The 14,201-nt window shown below is 44.7% G+C and overlaps 1 protein-coding gene across 1 annotated transcript in view; it reads right to left on the reverse strand.

Moving 5' to 3' along the window:
* Window positions 1-14,201, reverse strand: part of GRM7 (glutamate metabotropic receptor 7) — a 199,201-nt gene that overhangs the window by 128,382 nt on the left and 56,618 nt on the right. Inside the window, exon 2 of the mRNA XM_075574698.1 lies at window positions 13,241-13,457. Within this exon, the coding sequence (XP_075430813.1) occupies window positions 13,241-13,457 (217 nt within the window). The remainder of the gene's footprint in view (window positions 1-13,240; window positions 13,458-14,201) is intronic.

A 14,201-nucleotide genomic window follows, 5' to 3' on the forward strand; every position in this document is an offset into this window, starting at 1 on the left:
ACATATAAACCCCACTCCAAATATATATGAGAGAAAAAAAACAACCCCCAAATACATATAAATACCGACTTACCTTGGGGGTGGTCTCAGGCCTCTGGTCGGCCCTCCCCCAGCTGCGGGCCTCCCTCACTGACTGTCCAACGCCGAGCTTCTGACAGTGCGCGCCAGGCCTCTCTCTCATGCTGGTGCACGGTGTGGGACAGTCAGTGAGGGAGGCCCGGAGCTGGGGATGCGACCAGAGGACCGGCAGCCGGGACCTCTGAAGCCATTGGGCCCGAGACACTTATCCGGCTCAACCCCCCCCCCCCCCCCCTCGTCTGAGGTCTTGCCTGACATTACATCTAGTAACCCAACAGAGTGGGGGGTTACACGTAGGATACTATGAGTGGGGAGAGATGGGAGCTGGGATTAATATAGAATACTGTCAGTGTGCAGAGAGAAAGATGGGATTAGTACTGGATACTGTGTGTGTGCAGAGATAGGAGCTGGGATTAGTACTGGATACTGTCAGTGTGCAGAGAGAAAGATGGGATTAGTACTGGATTCTGTGTGTGCAGAGATAGGAGCTGGGATTAGTACTGGATACTGTGTGTGCAGAGAGAAAGATGGGATTAGTACTGGATTCTGTGTGTGCAGAGATAGGAGCTGGGATTAGTACTGAATACTGTGTGTGCAGAGATAGGAGCTGGGATTAGTACTGGATTCTGTGTGTGCAGAGATAGGAGCTGGGATTAGTACTGGATACTGTGTGTGCAGAGATAGGAGCTGGGATTAGTACTGGATACTGTGTGTGCAGAGAGAAAGATGGGATTAGTACTGGATACTGTGTGTGTGCAGAGATAGGAGCTGGGATTAGTACTGGATACTGTGTGTGCAGAGAGAAAGATGGGATTAGTACTGGATTCTGTATGTGCAGAGATAGGAGCTGGGATTAGTACTGGATACTGTGTGTGCAGAGAGAAAGATGGGATTAGTACTGGATACTGTGTGTGTGCAGAGATAGGAGCTGGGATTAGTACTGGATACTGTGTGTGTGCAGAGATAGGAGCTCGGATTAGTACGATACTGCGAGTGTGCAGAGATGGGAGTTGGGATTAGTACAGGATACTGTGTGTGCAGAGATAGGAGCTCTGATTAGTACGATACTGCGAGTGTGCAGAGATGGGAGCTGGGATTAGTACATGATACTGTGTGTGTGTAGAGATACTGTAGGAGCTGGGATAAATACAGGATACTGTGTGTGCAGAGATAGGAGCTCGAATTAGTACTGGATACTGTGTGTGTGCAGAGATAGGAGCTCGGATTAGTATGATACTGTGTGTGCAGAGATAGGAGCTCGGATTAGTACGATACTGCGAGTGTGCAGAGATAGGAGCTGGGATTAGTACTGGATACTGTGTGTGTGCAGAGATAGGAGCTGAGATTAGTACTGGATACTGTGTGTGCGCAGAGATAGGAGCTCGAATTAGTACGATACTGCGAGTGTGCAGAGATGGGAGCTGGGATTAGTACATGATACTGTGTGTGTGTAGAGATACTGTAGGAGCTGGGATAAATACAGGATACTGTGTGTGCAGAGAGAAAGATGGGATTAGTACTGGATTCTGTGTGTGCAGAGATAGGAGCTGGGATTAGTACTGGATACTGTGTGTGCAGAGATAGGAGCTGGGATTAGTACTGGATACTGTGTGTGCAGAGAGAAAGATGGCATTAGTACTGGATACTGTGTGTGTGAAGAGATAGGAGCTGGGAGTAGTACTGGATACTGTGTGTGCAGAGAGAAAGATGGGATTAGTACTGGATTCTGTGTGTGCAGAGATAGGAGCTGGGATTAGTACTGGATACTGTGTGTGCAGAGATAGGAGCTGGGATTAGTACTGGATACTGTGTGTGCAGAGATAGGAGCTGGGATTAGTACTGGATACTGTGTGTGCAGAGAGAAAGATGGGATTAGTACTGGATACTGTGTGTGTGAAGAGATAGGAGCTGGGATTAGTACTGGATACTGTGTGTGCAGAGAGAAAGATGGGATTAGTACTGGATTCTGTGTGTGCAGAGATAGGAGCTGGGATTAGTACTGGATACTGTGTGTGCAGAGAGAAAGATGGGATTAGTACTGGATACTGTGTGTGTGCAGAGATAGGAGCTGGGATTAGTACTGGATACTGTGTGTGTGCAGAGATAGGAGCTCGGATTAGTACGATACTGCGAGTGTGCAGAGATGGGAGTTGGGATTAGTACAGGATACTGTGTGTGCAGAGATAGGAGCTCGGATTAGTACGATACTGCGAGTGTGCAGAGATGGGAGCTGGGATTAGTACATGATACTGTGTGTGTGTAGAGATACTGTAGGAGCTGGGATAAATACAGGATACTGTGTGTGCAGAGATAGGAGCTCGAATTAGTACTGGATACTGTGTGTGTGCAGAGATAGGAGCTCGGATTAGTATGATACTGTATGTGCAGAGATAGGAGCTCGGATTAGTACGATACTGCGAGTGTGCAGAGATAGGAGCTGAGATTAGTACTGGATACTGTGTGTGCGCAGAGATAGGAGCTCGAATTAGTACGATACTGCGAGTGTGCAGAGATGGGAGCTGGGATTAGTACATGATACTGTGTGTGTGTAGAGATACTGTAGGAGCTGGGATAAATACAGGATACTGTGTGTGCAGAGAGAAAGATGGGATTAGTACTGGATTCTGTGTGTGCAGAGATAGGAGCTGGGATTAGTACTGGATACTGTGTGTGCAGAGATAGGAGCTGGGATTAGTACTGGATACTGTGTGTGCAGAGAGAAAGATGGCATTAGTACTGGATACTGTGTGTGTGAAGAGATAGGAGCTGGGATTAGTACTGGATACTGTGTGTGCAGAGAGAAAGATGGGATTAGTACTGGATTCTGTGTGTGCAGAGATAGGAGCTGGGATTAGTACTGGATACTGTGTGTGCAGAGATAGGAGCTGGGATTAGTACTGGATACTGTGTGTGCAGAGATAGGAGCTGGGATTAGTACTGGATACTGTGTGTGCAGAGAGAAAGATGGGATTAGTACTGGATACTGTGTGTGTGAAGAGATAGGAGCTGGGATTAGTACTGGATACTGTGTGTGCAGAGAGAAAGATGGGATTAGTACTGGATTCTGTGTGTGCAGAGATAGGAGCTGGGATTAGTACTGGATACTGTGTGTGCAGAGAGAAAGATGGGATTAGTACTGGATACTGTGTGTGTGCAGAGATAGGAGCTGGGATTAGTACTGGATACTGTGTGTGTGCAGAGATAGGAGCTCGGATTAGTACGATACTGCGATTGTGCAGAGATGGGAGTTGGGATTAGTACAGGATACTGTGTGTGCAGAGATAGGAGCTGGGATTAATACTGGATAATGTGTGTGTGCAGAGATAGGAGCTCGGATTAGTACGATACTGCGAGTGTGCAGAGATGGGAGATGGGATTAGTACTGGATACTGTGTGTGTGCAGAGATAGGAGCTGGGATTAGTACGATACTGTGTGTGCGCAGAGATAGGAGCTCGGATTAGTACGATACTGCGAGTGTGCAGAGATGGGAGCTGGGATTAGTACATGATACTGTGTGTGTGCAGAGATAGGAGCTGGGATTAGTACGATACTGTGTGTGCGCAGAGATAGGAGCTCGGATTAGTACGATACTGCGAGTGTGCAGAGATAGGAGCTGGGATTAGTACTGGACACTGTGTGTGCAGAGATAGGAGCTGGGATTAGTACTGGATACTGTGTGTGTGCAGAGATAGGAGCTCGGATTAGTATGATACTGCGAGTGTGCAGAGATGGGAGCTGGGATTAGTTCATGATACTGTGTGTGTGTAGAGATACTGTAGGAGCTGGGATAAATACAGGATACTGTGTGTGCAGAGATAGGAGCTGGGATTAACAGGATTTGCTGTGTACAGAAGCCAAATCAGGATAAATAATGGCAACGGGCCTTCATACTGTAGCTGTACACAAGCTTTTGTGAAATAAAGCCAATAATGTTCCCTTAAAGCAGCAAAACATGTGAAATGTTTATATATATATATATAAATAAAACAGTTCTGTACTATTCTGTAATAGCAACTGTTTGTTTTCTTTTATTCACTCTCAATGTCATTTGTAATGAGTTTTAATGCATCCTTTGATTTCTCTAGCAGGCTTTAGCCCACCTCCCCAGCAGTGCAAGAAATTTGCAACACTTTCGTGTTTGTGGTCATTTGTTGCCAATGTTCCCAGCAGTTTGAGCGCCAAACTGTAACGATAGATAATGTAAATTTAGTAATATCGGGATACATTGTAGTTGCTGAGTTACACTGAATGAAAGATTGATTAAAACTGAAAGGCGGCCATTACGTTAGGCACACAGTGAGGATTTTCACAGATTTATAACAGGAGCACCAACCGATGGCCAGTTTAGGTAAGAATGTAGAATTATACATTGTCGCACGCTTTGCATACAAAAGAAAAAGAAAGGGGGGAGGTGGGGTGTAGTATTTCTGCTATAAATATATCACAGTCTTGGCTGAAGCTGCACTTTGAGGACGAGTAGAAATCTGCCCTTGTTTTCTGAGGTGAGGGGGGAGAATGTTCCGCGCGTTGGACGTCCCCTTGATTTGAATCACTGATTGTATGCGGCTCTCGTGCTCTGCTCTCTTTCCTAGCGGTGTGAGGGTTAAGCAGCTGGTGGCTGTGCAGTTTGCATGCTATTCCAGTGTCAGTGGCGCACCTCACAGAAATCCCTTTTCCTTCCACGTTCCGCCTCACGTGGCCTTTTTTGTGGAGCAGAAAAAACGGCAAAACCTAATCAAGCAGGTGAAAGAAGAGCTGTCAGGGGGGCAGCCAGGCGTGAAACGGAGTCAGAGACCTCAGGGGATACACTCAGAGCAATTAAATGTACTGAATGCTCTGCCTGCCTCCTCTAACCCTCCTCTCTCCCGCCTGAGTGCCGCGTACAAGTGTGAGAGACAAACATTTAGCATAGGGATAGCAAACAATGCAGGTATCAGATCCATCTCTCCATGTGCCCCCACTCTGACGTCTGGGGCATATCTCTCTCACCTCCTAATACACAGGCATTGGGTACACATACCTCTCACCTACACCTCCTCCCAATATACAGGCATCAGGTACACATACCTCTCACCTACACCTCCTAATATACAGGCATCAGGGACACATACCTCTCACCTCCTCCTAATATTCAGGCATCAGGTACACATACCTCTCACCTACACCTCCTAATATACAGGCATCAGGGACACATACCTCTCACCTCCTCCTAATATACAGGCATCAGGGACACATACCTCTCACCCCCTGCTAACACACAGACATCAGGGACACATCTCTCACCCCCTTCTAATACACAGATATCAGATACCTCTCATCTCCTCCTATATTATATATGTTTCAAATGTATCAAATGTAAAGAAATATTACATTCCCCACAGTACCCGGGAATAGTGAATATTTACCAGACTCCCCAGTGTGATCACTAGTGGGAAACAATTAGCTTCACACACAAACAAATGCACGAGCTACGTATAGCAGTAACATGAAGGCAATTGTACAGCATAGGTTACTACGAATTACATTCCACAGGACTAAGCCCCACGTTGGTCATATATCCAAGGTAAGTATACATATAGGATCACTCCATACAGAAGTATTTGATGGCAAAAAAACAGTATTGTGTATTCATCAGATGTGTAGAGATGGGTTTGCTTCACACACAGCTCCCTTCTATTGTACACCATGGTGTCACATTCGTGAAGGTGCAGGAGAGCAGATCCCTGAATATGGAGCCAACTGTGACACTTTTTTTCAGTTGACTTTTTTTCCCTCTAGACCACGAGTGGCCAACTCCAGTCCTCAAGGGCCATTAACAAGTCAGGTTTTACGGATATCCCAGCACTATCAGTAAGGATCGCACTATCAGTAAGGATCGTGGGCATTTGTGCTTCTTTTGCGCCTTAATCTCAGATATTTAGTGCAGTACAATGAGCCTCACAAAGGCTCAGAAATAAAGCTTGTCCAATACTTCCCATGGGGGAGTGAGTGTGAGTGCGTGTGAATGACTGTGTGCGAGTATTTGAGTGACTGTGTGTTTAGAAGTTGGCACTCCATGGAAATAAACGTGCAGTTATATAGAGGAATGCCAAGTATGCTACACACATCACCATTAAAAAAATATCTGCTGTACAACAATCACATAAGTATGTTTCCCCAGGGCCCAGATTTACTAAATGTTGCTAAGCATTAAGGCACCTATAGCCCGTTCTTGTGAATGAACCTAAAGACTGTTTGCTTAATCCGTCGCCAAATGTTTTGTGACCCCTTGAGATTGTATTACAGAAGTGCGGGGAGGCTGGGCTCTTGTGTTGGTGCTTACTGGGAGCAAAGAGATGCAGCACAATCTATGATATCATAACAAGAGGAGGCTGCACGTGTCTGGGAGGGAGTGGGACACCCTGCTCTCTGCTCTCAGGGTTTAGTAACACAGTACAGTGAGGCGGACATGATCAGCAATACAGAAGCATCTTGGAGATTTTCCTGCAACAATAGATCTGCAATGGCAGAATGCGCACAAAGCAACACATTTCATCTTAAAATTGTCAAAAGAAGAAACAACGCACCAAAAATGTGTGTTACCCTCGAGGTCAGGGAGTAGAAATGTATGAATGTCTTCATATGTGATTCCCAAAATGATCTTTTGGCAAATTTCTCTTACATTTTGTATTTTCGCATTATTGACAGGGCTGCAAGTGGCCCTCCACTTTGCCAGTTGTTGCCCGAATTTCATGCAAATGGCAGTATCTAAAAGGTCATGTGACCCGCAAATTCGCTTTTAAGATTTGGCCGATTTTTTGCGACAGAAACAATTTTGTGTTTGTCACACGACGGGCCCGGTCACGTGGGCGTTTCAGCCAATGAGGGCGAACCAGCCGTGTGACATCACTGCCCCGCCTCTGCCACGCCTCTCCTTCGCGTGCGTCATAGAAATCCCAAAGGCCATGGATCGCTCAAGCTACGGGCGCGTGACGCCATGCGCTCCGTCACGCGCCTATTATATCCTAACACCCAAGGGAATAAAGACAGAGCTCACTCAGTTTGGGAGATTTGATGGAGGATATGGAGCCTCTCCAGCATAGGGTCTCCAGGGCTTAAAACCCACAGCTGCCATCAGTTCCCAAGTAATGGCGATAATTGTGCGAATTGCACCTACGCAAGCAGCGGCACATACGGTGTAACACAGAGCTGGCGTGGTAGCCATACTATTTGCATTGCTGATCTTGTGCAGCCACTCATTACCCAAGACTCCTCAATGTCACAATGCCGTGCATACGTCTTCAGCACCACAGGGGTTAATGGTTACACCAGATAAAAAATCCAATGAAAATGGAGTGTAAGAGGAGATCTCGCCTGCGCGCAAGCGTTGAAGAAGATTTAACCTGAATGACATTGCAAAGTATGGTACTTTAGGGGTTAATCTGGAGCAGGTCTTGCTGGAGGGGGCATGTAGAGTGGATGATTCTCTAAGTCAGGGGTGGCCAACTTCAGTCATTAAGGACCACCAACAGGTCAGATTGTAAAAATATCCCTGCTTCAGCACAGGTGGCTCAATCAGTGGCTGTCATTGATTGGCCAACTCCAGTCCTCAAGGGCCACCAACAGATCAGGGTTTAGGGATATCCCTGCTTCAGCACAGGTGGCTTAATCAGGGGCTCAGTCTTTGACTGATTGAGCCACCTGTGCTGAAGCAGGGATATCCTTGAAAGCCGACCTGTTGGTCGCCCTTGCGGACTGGAGTTTGCCAACCCTGCTCTAAGTCAAACTCTCCACAGAGGAGAGAGCCCAGACACAGTCCCCAGCCGCTGGCACCGGACGAACCATAAACGCATCAAACTTCTAAGTGTCACTTCCAGAGTTTTACAACCCGCAAGGTCAGCGGCCTGAGCGCTGAAGGGCCATAAAGTAATTCTCTCAACTTAGCACTCAATTGATGAATAATAACTGCTAACAAGCTCCTGTATGATGGACTGGAACATGGACTTTGTATTATGGCTCCTCTGGGACCTGCCAGGAAGGACAGACTCCAAGTGACAAATAACACTGCCTGGAAGAGACGAGCCAACGGTGAGCATCGCTCTGCCACCAAGCTCAGGCCCTGCACCATACAAAGGGGACACGCCACACCTTTCCAGAGCGCCACACTCCCCATGGTCCCATGAACATGTTTTGTTTATATCAGGGGTCTCAAACTCAGTCCTCATTAGCCACAAACAAGCCAGGTTTTATGGATATCCCTGCTTCAGCACAGGTGGCTCAATCTGATTGAGCCACCTGTGCTGAAGCAGGGATATCCATAAAAGCTGGCCTGTTTGTTGCCCTTGAGGACGGAGTTTGAGACCCCTGGTTTATATAACACTTTAACAATCCGGCTTATGCTCCAGCAGGATTCTTCTTATTTAAAGCTGCAGTTCAGTCTTTTTTTTTTTTTTATTAATTTTTTTACTTCAATAGTTTCATGTGGGCAATCTCTAATTACCTAAAGAACTGCATAGCTGCCGGTCAATTCGTTCTCCATCTATTGATCGGCAAAGTTTAGCGACATCTTTAAATATGGGGAATGTAAATGGTTCTATAGGAACAAGCATGCTTGTTAAAATAGAATACAAGAAAATTGGTCTTTCAAAGTTGTTGTTTTTTAAAACAGAAAATGCTAAAAGTATTTTTTCTTACTACAGAACTGATTTATTAAAAAAAACACACGTGCAGAATATTGCCTGAACTGCAGCTTTAATTGCACTGCGGCACCGCAGAGGAACCTGCACCTACATTTTAAGGTGATGTGATTATTTGCAATTCCTGCGGCCGTCTCTCAAACTACTGGTGTTGTTTTCTCTTCCACACGTGGCACATTTAAGGAACCGAAAATCTAATATTTTTTCAAGTTATGGCGGGTAAAAAAGCGACAAAAACTCCTTGACCGTACAGTGTACTGCAAATAAAAATACCACTTGTGAGCACATTCACATGTCTCAGACAGATCTGTCTTTCCCCATTATCTCTTCGCATACAGTGCTTCCACTGCTGCCAGGGATTCTGGGAAGTGATATGCAAATTAGCACACAGTGTCACCTTTTACTTCATATCCATTTTAACATGGATCCCTATAAGCTTTTGCCTGCCGTATTACACAGCTTTTCAGCACTGCCTGGGTTAAAGAAGTGCAGAGCCAGTAAACCTATTCACGGACAGCTATTTCAACCTTTTGGGTCTCAGGGTGAGGTTGGTTATACTGGCTTTGCAATTTGGCTTGCTCTATTTTTGCAATAAATCTTTTTAGTCCTGTTGATGAAACTGTAAAATGTTCACCGCACCCTGACCCTTTAATATTAGTCTTACAGACTTCCTCCGCTACCATTGCCCATTTTTACGTGTCCTCATTTGCCAGGAGAGAGCTGCTGCGTCTATAAATGACCTCTCACTATAACAGTTTCAGTAATCTCTTAGGGGGCATCACAATATAGCCAGGAAATGGTTGCATTTTCACCTGAGGAAGGGGTAACATTGTTCCCCGAAACGTTGTGCTATCTTTTGTCTCACAGAATTTCAATAAATGTTCTAATGATCTTTTAAAAGAAGTATGCAGCTATTTGTCCTATTTTTGCTGGTAAAATTATTCTACTAATAAACTGGGGGATAGTTATTGAGCCTTTTATACTCCCTGTTTAAGCTTGAAATAAAATCATTGTTTTCTTCCATGACCAAAGGCTGTAAAACTGTCCATAGCTATGGGGGAGACAGGTGACTGCAAGGGGGCACCCCAACTGGCCGGTCAGCTCTGAATGTACTGTCTCTCAGATCAAATAATTGTGGTGTGCAAGAATCTGTGTTTGAGAACCCCAAGATAGACTCATCCTGGTGTGTGGGTCTCACATTTCCACCTCATGGCTCCCTAAGGGACTGACTACAGGACGTTTGCCCAGATCCACAAATGGTGCTAAGCTTCAGCACGTCTTTACTTTCATTCATATAGATGGGAATAAATGCAGATACTGTTTTCTCTTTTACCCCTTTTTTATTTGAGAAATGTTCTAGTTTTGTGCACTGTGTCATTATGAGAAGGAGCAGCTCAGGGATTAAAGACACTGACTGGCACTGAGTTTGGAGCAGGGGAACCTGGTTCAATTCCCAGGTTTGGCTCCTTGTGACCTTGGGCAAGTCACTTTATCTCCCTGTGCCTCAGGCACCAAAAACATAGATTGTAAGCTCCACGGGGCAGGGATCTGTGCCTGCAAAATGTCTGTGTTATGTGCTGCAGTGCTATTCAGCTATACAGCGCTTGCCTTTAAATTCTTTATGGGCAAGCTATCCAGCTATCTGAACAAGCTCCTCACCCCTACCACACACAGCACTTATCATCTGAGATCAGACTCCAAAAGACTGTTCATGGTCCCAAGGCTCAACAAAGTATCCGGCCGTTCCTCCTTCTCTTACCGTGCACCCCAAAACTGGAACAACCTACCGGAGACTCTCACAGCCGCCACCAGTCTAAGTTCTTTCAAATCTAAGGCTGTCTCACATTTTAATCTGGTCTGTAACTGTTTCATACGCCCATAATATATATTTTCTTTAACTGTGCACGCAATGTCTTGTATATAATGTATACCCTGTTAATTTATGTAACTGTATTTGTAAACATGTATTATTTGTCTTAACTCTGTGCCCAGGACATACTTGAGAACGAGAGGTAACTCTCAATGTATTACTTCCTGGTAAAATATTTTATAAATAAATAAATAAAAATACAAGAACTATTTATTATTATTTTGTAATAATTCTGTATACAGAACTGTCACATATTTTGTTATATTAAACCTAAAATGTAATCGGTACTGACTTTGGGCTCTGATTGAACCGGTTTATCTCTCATTGTTGGACACGTTTTACTAACCGCTTTTGTTAAATTGGTGCCTTTATCTGGGGATCAGTGTCTCTTTCGGTGCAAGTCCTAACGGAGTCCTGGTATTTGCAACATAATTGGGGTGTTGGTGATGGTTTTTGAGGGTGCGCAAAGCTCATTTCTGTGCCCTGCGGGAGCTGTCTCTTTTCCCACACGGCGCACTTGGTCACGCGTGTACGTCACGAGGAATTCACATAGCTCAGAGAAAAGGGTAAATCGCCATTATCTGCCATTCACGCCAATAACACTTAACACCAGACCGGGAGCAGAGACCCCTTATTAGAGCTGAAACCCTTATGCCAGTCAGCCTATGCTCCACGGTGAGATTGGGCCTGTATATATTAATCTAGCAGGTGTGTCCAGCTCAGTTGAGTGGAAGTTGTGCCCTGCAGGGTTATTATAAGCTAAACTTCAGCATGGTTTGACATGAGCTGTTATCCTGTATCATGGAATCAATACAGTTACCCAGGGGTTGTTAGGCACTGGCCAGCCTGCTAACTACTCTCTTTACCTCCAGGTGGGTTATTCATTAAACTAAGACTTCAATGGGAGTTTCAGTGCTGCAGTGCCTTGATCGGCACTATCGCTGTTTAATGAATAACACCCCAGGTAACCATGATTTCCCGCCATGAGACAGGGGGGTAGAAAGAAGTGGCTGGATTTATTGAATTCAGTTTGACCAGAGGCTCGTTCACAGTTTTGCTGCAGGAGCAGAGCGGAGGCCTGCTGCATTATTTACTACCAAGCGCACTTGTTTGTGAGGAAGAGATACAGTATTACAAACACAATCATCACACAAGCGGTGTGCTCTGTAACATAACAAGGGCAGTTATGGGATCAAAGGCTCCTGTTCCGTTATTACATACATTGCACAAGCTGTGCACTTTAGTGGTTGGGTTATAATTAAAGTCGCCCGGTTCCTTTGATGTGGCCGGACTGTTACAAATTCAGACCCGGATTAATTCCCGGGGGGGTGGGGCGGGGAGGGAGGTGTTCTCCCTCTCTGCATAATAATCCATGTGTAGATTTTTACAATATGGCCCCAGATTGTTTCCAATGGGGGATTTGAATTCATCCTCACAGATTTTTTTAGTGCCCGATCCGCAGACGGATATTGTCGGGGGGGACAGATTTGGTTCAAAAAATCCGGGACACGGATTTGGACTTGTTCCCCCATCGCTAGTTACAGGGATATGAATGGTGCTATTCCTAACCCATAATATTATGGAAACATGGTGTATATAATTCCTTCACCTCCTTTCTACTAAGGGCTGGAGAGCCAAGCTTTTGTCTGGGTTCTGCCCAAGGGGCTCTCTGTCATGATGTATGGACCGAAGAGGTGGTCTGTAGCTTGTGATCATGTCTGCACAATTTTTGGGATCATAACGACGACGTCAAGTTACATTCTAGCAATTACATGATCTTTCGTGCTGCGATTTCTTTACCCAGTATATGCATAGCATTGTAGTGTCAGCCTCTGGGTTTGGGCAACACAAGCAATGCACGACCATGAAGCATTGAGAGTCTTATACCAATCAACTTTTTTCGACATCCCTTTCGTGCCCGTGTGAATAACATCAGATAAAGGATTTCTCAGAATAGCTGTTCTGTTTCACCCAATTGCATTTCTAGCACTACAAGCGGGTGTACGTGCCACAGTTTGGTCAATTTGGGCAATTGTATTACTAATGTGAAGCGCTATGTACACTAATGGTGCTATATAAATAAAGACATACAATTATGAACAATTAATAATACAATTATGAACATTTGCAGAGTTGCAAAGATATGGAACTTCATCAAAGAAATGCCAACTGCAAATATCTTACGCAGACAGTGCCCCTAGTGCCAGGTTTTGGGAATACATTGTGGGAAAAGGTTGGTGAATAATGATGAATACTGGTGAATTTTGGGAGTTACACAAATATTCAAATAAATATTGGTACTCATTTTTCAAAGCTTCAAATCAATCAATCAATATCTTCGCTTGAAACTTTCACCAATTTGTGAATTTCTTCCAGGATCTTTTTGCAAAGCGCACTGGGTGACACTCAAACATCTCACTATTAACTGATATCAATCTCCCTGGGGTGTTTGTAAGGTATGCATACACTAATTGGACTATGGATAATCAATGTTAGTCATGTCCTTCTCTTTCTTGAACCCTTTCAGTGTTGGGGGAATTGCTGCTTCTTCTTTAGGGCATTGGATTTACCAACACTCCTCTGCCAGCTGATCTCTGGCCAGTACCCCATCCTTACCTGCCTCCCGGGAGATCTGCATGAAGGATTCCACTCCCTTCTCCCCGTAGCTGCCCTCTGATGCCAGTGTGGACACATAGTTCCACCCCATGGCCTTCACAATGTCCACCATGGCCTGGGCCTGGAAGGAGTCTGGAGGCACCACTCTGGAGAAGAAGTCGTAGCGCCGGTCATCGCTCAGCTCGGGAGCTGTGGAGCCGTAACTGATCTGAGGGATCTAGGGAGATAGAAAAGAGGAAGGGTCAGGGACAGGACACGTGTTTAGCCCCTTCATGGGCGCCAGCCATGCAATGGCATTATTAGCCTGTGTTTGTATGGTGCCAACATGTTTCGTAGCACAGTACAATATGGGAACAGATAGGAACACAATTTTACTGTTTTATGTCATATAGTGTTAACTATGCTATACAATACTGCTATATGTTACTGTACATACAGTGATAAGTTATATAGTGCTACTATGTTTTATAAAGTGCCAAGTTATATAGTGCAGTGATGTTATATACTGTACTGTACAGCGCTAAGTTATATAGTGCTGCCAAGTTATATACAGTGCCAAGTTATATAGTTCTGCCATTTTATATACATTACAGTGCTAAGCTATATAGTGCTGCTGTGATGTTATATACAGTACAGAGCTAAATTATATAGTTCTGCCTTTTTATATACGGTATAGTGCTAAGTTATATAGTGCTGCCTTGTTATATACAGTACAGTGCTAAGTTATATAGTGCTGCCTTGTTATATACTGTACAGTGCTAAGTTATATAGTGCTGCCTTGTTATATACAGTACAGTGTTATGTTATATAGTGCTGCTGTGATGTTATATACGGCACAGAGCTAAGTTATATAGTGCTGCATTGTTATATACAGTACAGTGTTATATTATATAGTGCTGCTGTGATGTTATATAGAGTACAGACCTAAGTTATATAGTGCTGCTCTAAGTTATGCAATGTT

The sequence above is a fragment of the Ascaphus truei genome, chromosome 17, assembly GCF_040206685.1.
Source record: "Ascaphus truei isolate aAscTru1 chromosome 17, aAscTru1.hap1, whole genome shotgun sequence".
Classification (NCBI taxonomy): Eukaryota; Metazoa; Chordata; class Amphibia; order Anura; family Ascaphidae; genus Ascaphus; species Ascaphus truei.